At 38.4% G+C, this 15,921-nt stretch overlaps 1 protein-coding gene across 1 annotated transcript in view; it reads right to left on the bottom strand.

Moving 5' to 3' along the window:
- The window catches only part of SUCLG2 (succinate-CoA ligase GDP-forming beta subunit), a 286,985-nt gene that overhangs the window by 19,064 nt on the left and 252,000 nt on the right, over positions 1-15,921 (bottom strand). The window contains exon 10 of the mRNA XM_003279595.3: positions 764-884. Within this exon, the coding sequence (XP_003279643.1) occupies positions 764-884 (121 nt within the window). The remainder of the gene's footprint in view (positions 1-763; positions 885-15,921) is intronic.

Here is a 15,921-nt window from a genome sequence, read left to right as displayed (position 1 = left end):
TTTTGGGAGGCTGAGGCAGGAGGATCACTTGAAGCCAGGAGTTCAAGACCAGCCTGGGCAACAAACAAACCCTGTCTCAAAACAAACAAATAAACAAACGGACAAAACTACTCCCATTTTGAAAAATACATATGTCTGTGAGGCCAGATTTTCTTCATATACTTCAACCAAAACATGTTATAACATTTTATGCAGAAACAGACACACTAAACGTGAAAAGTATTTACAAACCTGTAAAACAATGTCATTATTCTTACTAAAAATTTTTAAAAAGTTATTTTTATAAAATATATAATACATATATAAAATATACAAATTATTTTTTAAGAATTATTTTTTAAATTCCAAGTAATTTCAGTTATCAGATTAATTTATCAATTAAATCAATTAATAAACATTGACAAATATAAGCCAAAAAACCAAAGCTTTTTGGGATCCTCAATTATGATGCATGATTCTCAGAGAAACATTTCTCAGAGTGTTTTTCCCCAAACACTAATCTCATAAAATGATTCATAAATAAAAGCGCTTTCGCTCTGGGGTAAGTTTGGGAAATCTGGAGACTCATAACACCTGCCATATTTGGAGAGCTACAACCCACATTAGTTTGTTAGAGGCCCAGGGAAGTCCTGCTGTACTGCGTTTGTTTCATCTTTTACAATCCAGTGTTTCCTTCTGTTAGGAAGTTTGTGGATCCAGAACATGCTGGTCACCTGACCTTGGAGAAGGGGTACTGGTACAGCGGAAATCTACCATGACTCACCTTCAAGCCGGACCACCAGGGGCACCTTGAGTTCTAGCTCCCGGCAGGCTTTGGTGATCCCATTGGCAATGATGGCACAGTTGACGATACCACCAAATATATTGACAAGGATGGCTTCAACCTGAAATCAAAAATAAAAAGTTACCAATCAAAATGCTGATCGCCAACAGTCTCAAAAATAACTGGTTAAATAACAGAGACAATTAAAATTAGACTCCTTGTTTTTTTGTTTTTGTTTTACACAGAGCATAAAATACAAAAACGGCCCAGAACATGTTAAGAAAGCTCATATTAGTAATAAATTAATAAATATCACAATATAACATTACCAAATTTTCCCATCAATCACTCTTTTCAACTCAAAATGAATTTAATCATCACTAATTTGTCTATTATATAATGTCTTCTTTTTTTTGAAAATATTATTGTCTATTCTTTTTATTAGTATCATTTAAAATTTCTTGCACTTAGGTTTTTTCCCTCCATGATTTACAATTACATTTTTATATGTCACGGTGCCTCATACAATATTTCAAAATCAGAAACCATTTATTGTTTTGTATTAAAAGGTAAAAAAGACTCAAACGTTTTCATGCTTCCTTAATACCTCTTTGATATGCTAGAGAGGTATGTTCTCAAAAATCAGAGATAGTTTAATTATCTTAGACAGCAACCTTTTGATTAAAAAAAAGACTCTCGAAATAAAGAGATGCAGCTTATAGCATAAGTAACAATGTAAGGAAAGTCAAGCTACTGACTGGAGCTTCTCAGAAATGTAAATTTAAACCCATCACCCATCATGTTAACTTGTTTGTACATATTCCATATTCAAAGGCACATGGGCCAAAAAAAAAAAAAACCCTACTTGTCCTGACTTGATAAATAGGCATAAGAAAATCCTGTATAATTAACATGAAGAACGAGATAATGAAGAGAATTCATTACCTAGATTAATTGATAACACCCACAGAAAATGCCTATTCATCAAGCTGGAGGCATCAAAATTCCAATAGTAGAGTCACAATTAAATTATGCCACACTAATTGTAAAGCATATATGTATGTGCTGCATAGAATCCCATTATTTCCATGTGTTAAATTACCTACACCAAACATACGAGAAGAGAATATCTTACATTTGTATAGCATTTAACTGTTTAGAAAGTGCCATCACACAAATCTTTATTTTTTATTGTGAGCCTTCCCAGAACCCTACTCATTAGGCAGGGTGAAGGTTGGCTCTCTAGCTGAGAAAGCCATCGGGTGCACTGGCGGATGTTGTCCCAAGGTCACACAGCTGTCATGTGGCTGTGGCCAGGCCCAAAGCCAGCTCCCTAGATTGTCTACTGATGTGTTCACTGATGTTGTTGCTAGGGCTGGGACCTTGGGTGAGTTACAGAACCTCTCTTGAACATTTCCTCCTCTGTAGTACAGGAATAAAAAGAGGACCTAGCCCACAGGATGTTGAAAGGCCTAAATGAGATAATACATGTGAAATGTTTACCACATGGCTTTAAATGTACTTAATGGATATTTACACTTGCATTTATTCAGCAAGCAGTGATAAAAGTGCGCAGCTTACCTAGACAGCAAGTAAGAAAACCTTTTTTCAGTAGACTGCAGCTCATGTTGAATTCAAATATAATGGAAATACAAACTTATTGAAATTCAACAAAAAGGTAATGCCTTAAGAATCAAAGAAATGAACAATATTTTTCAAACCAATTAGAGATTGGGGCTACTCCCAAAAAAGAAATCTCCCATTACTATTCACAGCAGGACGACTGGTAAGCAGAAGCTTGCTTTCTAATGACAGCTATTAAATGCTGTTAGCATTGAGGCTTGGTACAGCCGTAGTTTCCAAATAACTGTAGGATGGAGAGGAACTTGCCAGAACAATAGAAGAAAAACATTCAAGAGCAAGAATGACTCCACGGGGTCCATGATAGAAACTCAGGACCTGCTGAGGCTCAGTAAGGTTTGTGCAGAGGAACTTGGCATTCTAGTAAAATACACATTGGCACCTGCATGCCTCTGCCATGTTCCAGCCTGCACATTCCTTAACGACAAGTTCGGATGTCAACTTCTCAGGGAATTCTCATCAAATTAGAATCACTGACCCTGTTTAACCCATCTAAAGGTTTATGATCATTTTATAGAGTATAGTTTACATGATAATCTTATGTGAATTCACCTAAACAGGCAGGAGTGAGGGATAGGAGCAAAAAGGAGACAAGGGGCTTGAGACCCTGTGATTCAATTCTACTTAGTGGGTGAGTGCCTGGAGTAAGTGTCAAACAGGAGCTGCGAATCAGTGTTGCCTCAGTTGGCATCAGTTCCCATGAGTCTCTCATGTGTCAGTATCTCGTGTTTAATTAGAGTCTGATGTTAAAAATAGATACTCTTCATACAACCACTTGTGCCTAAAATTCAACTACTTTAGTTGGTGCTGAACCCCAGGAAAAGCCTTCTTTTCTAACTGCAGAGGAGTAACTGGTTTGGTTAGACTTACTGAGAAATGAATAGCTGTTGTTCTCCAATGTACTTTATTCTCCTCTTACCTTCCTCTCCCCATCCCCATCCCCAAGATGCAACTCCCCTGTTTGGATCATCTTTGTGCTTCTCTAAAACAAAGATTATGTATTTTCCCATTTTTTTTTTTATAATCTGTAGCCAGCACAATCCATTATGTGGCATAATCATGTAAAAATAATGGTTTAACAACAAAAGAATTAATTTCAACAGACACGTGATGAACATCTCCCTTTTACCAGGTACAGAATTAAGTTCTTGGGATATGGAGAAGGATAAAATATCATCACTGTCCTCAGGGAAGAATTCAAAGACTAGTTTGAGAGCCAGACCAATAAACTGACAATTACAATACAGGGTCTAGAGCTGTCTCAAACAGCCAAGACCAGGGGAGAGGCAGTGATGCAGGCTGCTGACATGACAGAGGATTTTTGGAAGAGGTGAGGTTCTAGTAGACAGGAAGAAAAAAAGAGCAGGATCTCAGATAAACGGAGCAGCCAGGATAAAGGCAGATATGTCACCCAACTTAGTTCGCTGAGGAACTAATGGTTGAATGGCGAAGTAACTTAAGATGATACAGGTGAGGCCGAGACTGTCAGGTGCCAGATGCCAGGGATGGGAACTTGGATCCTCTTATTTCTTCCTTGTTAGTTTATTTATTTATTTTTTGAGACACATTTTCACTGTGTCACCCAGGCTAGAGTGTAGTGGCGCAATCTTGACTCACTGCAACCTCTGCCTCCCAGGTTCAAGCAGTTCTCATACCTCAGCCTCCTGAGTAGCTGGGACTACAGGCACCTGCCACCACACCTGGCTACTTTTTGTATTATTAGTAGAGACGGGGTTTTGTCATGTTGGCCAGCTGTCTCGAACTCCTGACTTCTACTGATCCTCCTGCCTTGGCCTCCAAAAGTGTTGGGATTACAGGTGTGCGCCACCGTGCCTGGCCTCTTCCTTCTGGTGGAGGAACTGGGTGGATGCAAGTCTTGAAAGCAGGCTCCCTGAAACGCAGAAGAGAAGTTATAGGAGGGGAACAGAAGGACAGAGAGGAGAGTGAGTGCATGAGAGACAATGAGAAATACAGAACAACCATGAGAGAGCATGGGAGAGAGACAGAGAGAGATAGAGAGAGAGAATGAGTGAACAAGAAGCAGTAAAAAGAAGGCATGAGAGAATGCAAAAGAATAAAAGAGAGAGTGCAAAAGGGAGAGTGAGAAGTCATGAGGAAGACAGAGGAGCAGAAAGAGTATGACCAATACTAACAAAGCAATTGAGATTTCTACAAGAAGAGCAACAAGACATAGAAGTATGCAGGCTGCCTAGCTCAGGGAAATGGGATTGTTTAGGACACACGATATACCACAGCACCCTAAGAGGAAAGTCACCACCCTGGGTGGTGAGAAGATCCCACTCAACCAGAGATTATGCCATTCTCGCCTTCTCTCCCACTGTAAAGTAATTTGCTGCAGTCATGCACTTTAATGGAAATCTGATTTAAGGTTTAACTCCGGGCCAATTTCTATAATTAGCTACTGTAATTTGCAATCTCAAACTGGGAATGAAATTAAGAGAGTTTAAAAATGAAAGCCTTGTGATATCATTATTATTATTTAGCATTTATAAAGCATGTCAAATTTTCAATGTGTGCCTCACATGTTCATTCATTTTACAACCACTAACTGCTGTTCCATGACGATACCAACAGCAACTTTTAATTATCTTCCCCCAGCCCCCTGGCAAAGAGAATTTTTTTTTTTTTTTTTTTTTTTTTTTAAGAATTCAGTGTTAGGTCTATTTAAGTACCCAGAGACTCTCCTGGAAGATCCCAAGTGCTTTTGGGAACACAGGCTTTTTCTAATTCTCGGGTGAGAATTGTGAGGGTTGCTATTTACTGTTTCACAAAAGTAAAGATCATCTAACGACGCAGTTGAAGTGCCAGATATAGGGCCCAGGTCCCCAGACCCCAGACAGCTGATCCCAAGGCAAGTTTGTGCTGGCAGCTGTGCAGGTGGTCAGGCAGTCCATATATAAGTTTTTCAAATGTCTGGGTGTTTGGCTTTGCAAAACACACTCTAGCTGCAGATTTTAGTCCACAATTAAAAGTAAAAACTAAACTTTGAAAAAAGAACAGCTACAGCCCTTGCTATTTATCAAGCTTCTTTCAACATCATCCCCACTGCCCAAATAAACAAACCAACAAAAATCAATACTAAACCTCTCCTTTGGAACATGGATCCTTTTGAATATCTGATGAATAATAGGGATTCCTCAGTCAGGTGAATTCACAAACACAACATTTTTGGGGGATAATAGTAGTTAAGCCCCATGGCTACCCTACTCCTACAGAATATGGCCTCTCAGACCTCCAATGGCAAGTGGTAACCTATAGCATATGCATTCAGGATAGGGCTATGAGTTTCAGATAATGGCAAGTGTTAGTGCACACCATATGTATTCAGGAGAGGACTATGAGTTTCAGAGGAATTGTGAATTCTTCACAGCTGTCTATAGAACTTTTGTCTGCATGTGTACTTTTCTGGGCAAAGTGTACATAATCCTTAAGAGCTGATATATGAATAGCAATCACAAAAACAACCACAATTAACGTTACTAAAGCATTTAGCAGGTTGTATTCAGTATTCTAATTATTGTATATGTACTAACGCATTTAACACATGAGTATGACAGGAGGTGGGTATAATCATCCCCAAATTGAGATGAAGATCTGGGAGAATCAGGGGTTACAGCTTAATCTGCTGTCAAATACCCTTCCAAGCCAGCAACCCTAGAGAAGCCCTACAGTGAGTGCTGGCTTAGTCCCTGCGTATTCATTACCACAACCAACTCTGCCATACGCTTGTGAGACAGATATTACCCACCCCTCTTTCGCAGATGAGAAAACCAAGACTCAGAGGTAAAAACAACTTGTGCCAAATTACGCAGCCTGTTTGTTGTCAGTCTAAAAAATTCAGCTCTTTTTCTTCAGTATGATCCTGACTCCCCTTAATGAAATAAAAATATTGCAAGACGCTCAATAAAAAGTTATTAATTTAATATATATTCTTCAGGGCCTACTATGTGCCCTGTGCTTGTAGGCAGTAGCTAAGCCAGCAAGAAAGATTTTAAAATTAGACAAAAAGCTTCTATATATCTAAAACTGCAAACCATGATAATAGTTATGAAGGGGAGGAAAATGCTAGGTCCTATGTGAGCAGCAGGACAGGACCTATATTACACTAGGTGGTGAGGGAGGGCCTCTCATAGGCAGAGACATTTAAGCTAGAGTCTGAGGGGCAGTCCGGAAGAGGGCAGGTAGATCAAGATTAAGAGAGGGAGAAAAGTATCTTAAGACAACAGAATACCATGTATAAAGGTGCAGGAACAGAAAAGAGTGTGGTGCATTTCAGAAACTGAACAGAATCTGGAGTATCAGGTCCCTGGGGCCTGAGAAGTAGAGTGATGGAAACGAGATGGGCCCCCTCGCAAATCATGCAGAGTCTCACACAGCAAACGCCATGACAAAGAGTTTCAGAAGCCTTTGGTTTTAAGACACCTACACAGACTATAGTAAGGTCAGGAAGGAAATTAACATATATTGAGCATCTACAATGAATTTACAATAAGCTTATTTTTGTATTTTTAACCTCCATTTTATAGATAAACTGAGGCTCAGAATATTTAGGGTCTCCTAGCTATTAAGCAGTTATAGTTCAAACCAACATCTGTTGCACCACAGCACACGCAGGGCAGTCAGGAATAGCTGGGTAATGATAGGGAAGCCACTGACGTTCACCAGGGGTTGACAACATTTTTCTTTTAAGAGCTCTATCAGTATATATTTTAGGTTTTCTGAGCCAGTCTCTGTCACAGCCACTTACCCTTGTTGCAGCATGAAAGCAATCATAGACAAACAATATATAAGTAAATGAGCATGGCTGTATTCCAATAAAACTTTATTTACAACAACAAGTGGTGGGCCAGATTTGGCCCACAGGTCATAGTTTGCTAACCTGACATAGAGGTGATTTGGTTCATTTCCCCTCAAATTCATGGCAAGTATACCATTACCCCTCCTTCTTCATGTCACTTGATATATCTTTGATAACACTTTTCAGACATTACGTTGTCGTTCTTTGTTGCATTATTTTCTTGCCATCACTGATAACACTAAGGTACCCAGGCAGTAGTGGTGGCCAATTACATAAAGGAGTCCAACCAACTTTAGTAACATTCCTTTAAAACAAAACCTGTTACCTTTAACAAGTTCATAGAAGGAAAGTCTCTGTTTTGTTCTTTTTTCCTGCCTGACATTGGTTGGAAGTGAACAAATAGAAAACTTTCACAGTAAGCCAGCAACTTTGCAATGGTTATTGCAAATAGTTAAGTACTCCATTGTATTTACAAATACTGTAGCATAGACATGAAGCACAGTAAGTGCAACTATTAGGTTTTGTCTGTGCCTATTCCAGTCAGGAATGCTAATTTAGTCCCACTGCAGCAGGCATGAGGTTGATAAAAATCAAGCAAGCATGTTTACATTAGCCAAGATAAGGACTTTTTAAAAAAATCACAACTTATTTTAATTCTGAACATTGTTGTTCTTGTTTAAGCATCTGTTTTTGTGAAACCGTTTTTCTTTTTTGTTGTTTTTATTTTCCTGATGAATTCTAATCATGTCTTCTAATCCATTGGCAGCCAACGAAGGAAAATAAATGGTGAAGGAAATGAGATGCAGCTTGGATAACTGATGTTTGTATGCCTGGCTTTAATAAAAAATACTCTGCTAAATTAGAGGGGAGTCTAAATGGATTCAGTCAATAAGGAAGTGATTCAGGTGAGGAATTCAATCTTGGGCTTTGTTGTAATAATACAAATAAACCAACAGATTGGTTCGATTGGGACCAGATTTGCCTTCTGCTGAAATTCTGGCAAGCTGCTCAGGCTCACTTTTCTACCTTTGGTATATTCTTGGAGTTTGAAATTATTTTCTTTTGTATGAATTCAAATGCCAGCATCCTTGGAATAAAGCAACTCATGTACCTCCAAAATAGCTAAAACTGACATGTGAAAAACAGCATTCCTCGAAAGATACCCTCCCACTCTGCCCTTTTAATTTCTTCCAAGGAAAAAAGAAATAATTTTAGTGAGTCCACAATCCTGCCTGAAAATCTCAGAATCAAAAGGAAACGTCTTATACAACACTCTTAATACAAAACAAGATTTGGGCATTTTAGATTCATCAGTTGAGATGAACCAACCATTTTATTCCAACTTCTCTGAACTGATAGCATGGAAACGACATCTTATGGATAGATCCTCTGGGGACAGTAACTTGATGGAGAGTCAAGTTTCCATTCAGGTTGACCTCTGAGAGCAGTCAGGCGAACCTAGGGAAATGGGTCTAATTAGACTCTAATCTGTCCTTATTCTGTCTCTTCTTCCTAAATTCTTCACTTTACTTATATTCTATAATTTACTCCTTGCTAGACTAAGCAAAACTGTATGGAGGATTAAGGTTTATTGACTGCTAATTTTCCTAGGTGATAAAATTATGTATCATAAATTTCCCTGGTAAATAAACTCAATGAGCTTAAACATCACACAGCAGTAGGCAATGTTGTCAAGATTTCAACTAAGTTGGTCTTACTGTAAAGTCCATGTTCGTTCCACTCCCTCTGGCAGTCTCTATAATCAGAGACTCCCAAGATTAGTCAGGAGTTCCAGCTCCATGTTGCTCGTATTTCCAAGCTTCAAGAACATGCTTCTGAGTCCTATATTCTGGTGCTTAAGTATTTCTTGCTTTCAAATTTTGCTGCTGAATTAAAATCAATCAGAGGTAAGATATCTTCTATAGGTGTGTGGACCAATGGGTTTTAGTTCTTTACAATAGAGATATTTCCTGTTTACTGATAAAAGAAATGTCCAGAGCTCATGGTTTGCATTTCCTAGTTAGATGGGGCTGGGGAGGGGTCATGAAGGTACAAGAGTGGGGCCTGGCCTTCAAACACTAAACTCTGTCCTGAGCTGAAACAGATGTTCCTAACAAGAACTCTCTCTGCAGACTGATAGCTCCTCCTCCCCATGTCTGAAACACTGAAATTTATACCATTGCCACTATTATTCTTTGAAATTATGGCCATAAAAATTCTAATGGTGAGACATCATCATCAGTACAGATTTCAGATATCAGGCAGTGGAATGACCACTTGTAGGCATGGTAACACTGTAAGTGGCTGTTTGAAGAATGATGATGGGGGTACATTCTAGTTAGTCCCATGGCAGAGATCTTTGAACTGTTAACAATGTCTGCCATGGAAGTGGAGGAAAGAGTCAATGCAAGTGTATATTTGTTTCCCTAACTTTGGAGTTACATGACACATATTTACACATAATTACACATAATTACAACTAAAGGTTTAGTCTGTCAACATTGCCCCTCCTTTAATAACTTTTACAAAGAAATTATCAGGCAGTAAAGAAATCCAATTCACATCCTGCATAACCACCAAGAATATATTAATTATGTAAGATTAGGTATATATAAAGCAAAAAATTTAAATATAGACTTCCAGCTCTAAATAGAATGAAGACATCTTCCATTAGGAATACTGGCGTGGCTTAACAGGTTAAAAACTAATGTGAATACTGCACCATATAAATTATAAAGCCATACTTCCTCCCAAAACAAGGATCTGTTTCCTTAAATCAAAATTCTCCAAAGTATATTCTATGAAGTATTAGACCTAAGTAATGCTCCTTGAAAAAAATCTTCTGGTCAAATAATTTGGATTCTAGCTTAATGTGAGCTTTAGCAGACCATCTGTGTTCTAAATTGTAACACCTTAATTTAGTTGTTTTCTGCAAAAGAGTCAATGGGTTGGAAATGTGATCTGCAGAGAGCTGTCAGAAAAGGTGTTCAGGAGCTGGTAAATTTGTGGTTAGGTGGCACAGAGATCTAGGGTCCTTCTTTACATAGATGCTAATCATTTCATTATTTAGGTCAAAGTTATAGTATCTACAAAAGTAGAAAGCTTTCACAATCAAGGACAGCAACTACAAAGGCCCTGGCCAGGCCAAGGGTGGCATATAAATGCTTCTGTAGTTGTCAGCAGACAGGGTAGTAGTGGTTAAGTCAGGTATTAACAAGATTTTCAGGAGAAGAAAAATCTGAAAATGGAAACATTGATTGGCATTATAAATAGGAACAGGAGACAAGGAGTTAAAAGGACTGAAGGGCACAGAGATTTGGGGGAATTGCACAAGCACAGTTTCTATTTTTTACAGCCATAGTTCCCATATCCTTTTGAACTGAGAATCAGAACCATTGCCATGATTACAAAAACCACTTGGACATTTAGAATGGCAAATGCAATGTTCTTTTTTGAGTGCTGTGTGTTTAAAATAAATCATGCAAAAACTACCATAATGTATAATTTGGCCACAGAGATATTGAAAGCTAAAAAAATTAGAGCAAAGAGATTTTGGTCATACTATTTCATAAAGGGGCATCAAAAGGCTTAAAAAAAAGAGTTATATAATTTTCTTTTAGCAAATCAGCTATTAGAATTGACTGTTCAGAAATATTTACAAAACTGTCTTTCCAGCTTAACAGATAATTGCTTTCAAAGCAGGATACTCATTGCTTACAATGCAATATCTATATTTTATTTGTAATGGGAGCTACATTGGTGCAGATTAAGAATATTTATTGGCACATTCCTTCTGAGCCATATTTTGTCCAATCATCTCAGACTTATGTCATCTTGATGCATGTAAATACGTATACTCCATCATCGTTTGTTGGAGAGTTAATACAGAGAACACCCATAAAATTGGCAACTTGGTGAAGGATCCATTTATTAATCTATAAACAGGATGTCTATCCATCTATTGTTGCAACATATCAGTCTCCACAGGGTTACTGTCCCTACAAGCAAGAGGAAAAAATGTATTTCTGTGAGTGGTTTCTTCTCCTTTGTGATTAACATCAATTAGAAAAAAAAAATAGCTAAGCAGAGAAAGCCAAAACTTAGGACCACACAGATTCACACTTCACACCACAGAGAAATGAAGACAAATTTAGTTAATGGCAAAACCCACTGTTTCTGTAAATAACAAATCTAATGTAAAACAAAGGTGGAATATAATGATTCTGTGAGGTTTTAGGCATCTGTTCAAATAAACCTATTTGATCATTTAGTTTTCTGGAAAAATAAGGGGTTGATAAAGATTCATATCAAAGCCCTAGTGGATAAATATCTGGCTGGAAAGAGTAAAAACATAAGATTCCAGCTATGATTTCAGTGATCTATAAGCTATTTCTTATAGACTAAAATTTATATTAAAATTATTTTAAGTAAAAGCATTTTTAAAACACATACATGTTTTATTCATTACAAATCTCACTAGTGTATTTGTGAAAGACAATTTACTGCCAAATTTCTTTACAAAAACAAGTTTCCATTTCATTTCCCCAAATCCTCACCTTTTGTTCATTCCAGTAAAATGACTCTAATGCCAAACCTCACATTCAGAATCTTAAATTATGAAATTTCAGAATTTTCAGTCACTGCTGAAAAAGTTCATTAGCGTCTCAAACTTAAATTCAGGTAAATTAAGAGGAAAACCAAATAAACAACAATGCAAGAAAGTTACACATTCAAACATGTGTTATAAAAATCAACATCCCATTTGAATTAGGGCTCCTCTGAAATCCCTGGGCAGGGCTGGTGCCTGGTAATATTTAACATCAGGAGAAATGGAATCTTGTAGAATTCATTCTACAGTGACCAGCAGTATTAAGTGTCACTGTCACCAAAAAACATTCTCAGCTGTAGACAATATTCTAAAATTACTAATATCACTGTGTGACCTTGCTGTTATCTGTTGTGTGGAACTGAGATCTGTTTATTTAGCTGTTCAGCAAATGTCAGTAGACCATGTCTGGAGCAAATTAGAAACTACATTGGCAGAGCACTGCCTACAGCCTGCTAAGTAAGGAATTGAACAAAATGCTTTCTACCTCAAAGCGTCTACATCATTGATTGGTCATACCTTCTCTCATCCATGGTTAATCTTTTGTGGACCTAGTAGAGTTCTCCAGCTATTAGACTCCTTTTGCAAAAGGATTCCAGAATATTCTATTCTCTGAGGCACATGTTAAACAGACTATGAAAACATCGTGATTTGGGACCTAGCTCTGCTGGACAATTGTCAGGGGCCTCTCCAGATCCTCTCCACTCTTTTGCAACCTCCTCTTGGCCCTGGGAGGCTGACTATAGAGAACAGATTAATGGGTTCCTTTTGGATCTGACATCTGGGAGCCCTGGCAGGAGGAGAGGGAATTTGGGGCATTTATCCCCCCGTCCCTCTCAGCACAATTGTTTTGGGTGGCTGTTTCCTCCACAGAAGGTATCAGAGCAACTCAAGAAAGTCTTCATTACAGGATATTCTCTTCTGGTCAAGTAGTCACCTCCTTCTCTCTTTCAGCTTTGGGACAGAAGCGACCCCAGGCTGCCAGCCCCAGGTTCCTTTAACCCCACGTATACTGTCATTATCAGTATTTTTAAAAATAAACTTTCCTCCATATACTGAGATGAGTGTGCCATTGTTTCCTTTTAAGACTAACTGATAATGTGCCATTTTGACCAACCCCGCTTGCTTTTGGGAAAATCCATTCAACCTTCTAGAACTGGAAGGTCAATATTTTGTTCAGTTACCTCCTCTCCACAAGATAACCATGGTCATGGGTTACATAACAAAATAAAAGTCAAATAAATCTGCACATTCTCAGCACAAGCCATTAAATGAGTATTATCACAAACATTTCTTACCTTGGCTCTTTTTGGGACATGGCTAATACCTAAGAATCTGAAATTGTTGCTCATTAGCTGTCTGGATCTACACCCCAGTTAAAGGCAGAAAAAGGAAAACAAGCTAAAGGCTTTATTATCTTGGGTCCTGTCCATTACGAATGACAGATGATGGCTTGTCAGGTGAAAACTGACATGCATTTTAGTGCTTCTCAGCACTAAAATGGCTTCATTTAGTTTGTTAGTCTCAAACAAAACTAAGGAAGGCCCATCAAGAAGGTGCCTTGAAATCCTTATTTTCAGCATAATGAAAGATGGGCTCAATAAGCCTGAATCCGCATGTGGTCTCCCAGTCTGTCTAAAGAAGGAACATGGGTAACATAGAGACAAACTCGAGAAGATGGTTAATATTTAAAAATGTAGGTCTGCAACCTTGAACAAAAAGTGTTGTTTAACTTCCATAAAATGCCAATGACCCAGCTGCAAATAGTCACCATACATTTAACTCAAAAGCCACATTATTCTGTTCTGCTAAGCAAATAAACTGTGTCATTGAGCTGTTAACAGTCAACCAAAAAATATACCCAAAGGGAATACGTATAGGATGGCTTAACAACCAAGAAAAACCATGGGGAAGGAAACTAAAGCTCTCAAATTCCACGTGGCTTTTCTAGGAATTGAGCAGCATCCAGTAAAGACGGATACACACACAGTACCTAAGTCCACAATGAAGACAAGCATTTGCTTTCCAGATATGCTAGAGATTCCTTTTGTTTTCCCTGCTCTGTAACTCTCTTTTATTCTCTGAAATGTCTGGACAAATGTCCCCATTTGCAGATGCCTACCTCATCCATCTTATCACATGTTTCTCAGTGTGGGTTTATCTCATGAACATGTATTTTCCAATATGTTAGATCCAAAAAATAGTTTTTAACCTATTTAATATCTATTTTGTGTCCTATCAAAGTAAAAGCTTCTTGGGTTGACAAAAATATTTTTGTAAATGTCTTGACGTGCCACCTTTTTATTTTCATGATTGCTTTGAATATCATGTCAAAGTTCTTACTCTGGAAACCTGGATGGTCTTCTGTGTTGCTCAAGGCTAGCTGAGGGCATCTCCCATTTTTTTGTTTGTCTTGAGTAGGTGATGCTTCCTGTAATGCCCATTTCTGCTACACGAGTTCCCTTTCATACTACGCCATCTAACTAGACTCCAGAGTTCTTGCCACCTAGTTGAGAAGACTGTAATCTCTGCCTCGGCAGATCTGAGAACAGGAATTCCATCCCAGTTTCATGTTACAGTTCCAAATGACTGTTTTTATAGATGTATCGAGTACCTTGATGTTGGGGGTACTTCTTATGGGAGATTATATTGACTAACTGACTGGCAGAGTGTTAATTTAATTGGAAGGTGTGGTTTCAAACTCAGTGCCAGACAGGTAAGTAAATGAGTAGAGAGGTATTAGATTAAGACAACAGAAAATACTCTGACATACCAGCAAGGACATGCCTTTTCAAAAGGGGCAGTTGCTACACAATCCATCCAATTGTTGTCATGGGAATGTAGGCCTATTATGCCCAGATCTTTCCAGTTTTCAAAAGCCAAAATTCTGGATTTTTAAAAACACTAGGCTTACTAGACAAAATGTATCTGAGAGCAGCATCTGTCCTTACTGCTTAATCTGTGTATCTCCCACAACTAGACACATATATCAACATCCTGGAAGATGCTTTCCAAACCAGTGCATCTTTCCTGATACTGTCACTACCCCCTCTAACTTTTGGATTTTCCCTCTCCCTCAAATAATCTGAAAATTTCTATTTCTTTTTTCTTTATGAGATGCAATCTTGGTTCTGTTGCCCAGGCTGGAGTGCAATGTCGCAATCACAGCTCATTGCAGACTTGACCTCTCAGGCTCAAGTGATCCCACCTCAGCCTCCTGCGTAGCTGTGACTACAGGCATGTGCCACATGCCCAGCTAATTTTTAAAAAAGTTTTTGGTAGAGATGGAGCCACACTATGTTGCCTAGGCTGGTCCCAAAATCCTGGGCTCAAGTGATCCTCCTGCTTAGGCCTCCCAAAGTACTGGGATTACAAGTGTCAGCCACCATGCTTGGCCAGAATTTGAAAATATTTCTGCATATAATGAAATATTCGAGTGGAAAACTGTTGCATGTGTGAATGCTGGAACGCAGAATAAAGCTACACAGAGAGAGAAAAGAAACCAAGCAAGTTTGGAGAAGGACACAAGTAGGATTTCTCAGGCTACAAAAAGAGTTCTCAGGCTACATTGAGGAGTTATACAACATGAATTTACACATGGCAGCAATCATACTAAGGCTGAAGTAGCTAACACTTCTTAATCACTTACTAGATGCTAGGCACTTCCTAAGTATTTTATATGTCCTAACTTACTGATATCTCACCACGACCCTATAAGGAAGGTAACTGCTTTCCATATTTTACAGATGGCATATAGTATAGAGGCATTAGGTAACTCCTCTAAGCCACACATTTGGTAATCCTAAACCCTCATGTGACTCCAGATCTACTGTGTCATATGGTTTGCCTTATACTCTTCCACTCTAACACCTTCAGTCACCCTACTGGCCAACTTGGCTCAAATCCTTGGCATAGCCTAAAATGTCCTTTATATACACCAGATGCAACACATTCCTTAAACATGAGACAAATCCTCCCTTGAAGATCTCCTTCCATGGTAGTTTTAAAATATGCCCACAAATCCCTTAATGTTCTTCCCTTCAAGATGTAGAGTTTAATCTTCCTCCTCTGGAGCATGGGCTGGACTTAGTG

Source organism: Nomascus leucogenys, chromosome 21 (genome assembly GCF_006542625.1).
Source record: "Nomascus leucogenys isolate Asia chromosome 21, Asia_NLE_v1, whole genome shotgun sequence".
Classification (NCBI taxonomy): domain Eukaryota; kingdom Metazoa; phylum Chordata; class Mammalia; order Primates; family Hylobatidae; genus Nomascus; species Nomascus leucogenys.
The sequence above is the reverse complement of the archived record's forward strand: the minus strand, read 5'-3'. Positions and strand labels throughout refer to the sequence as shown.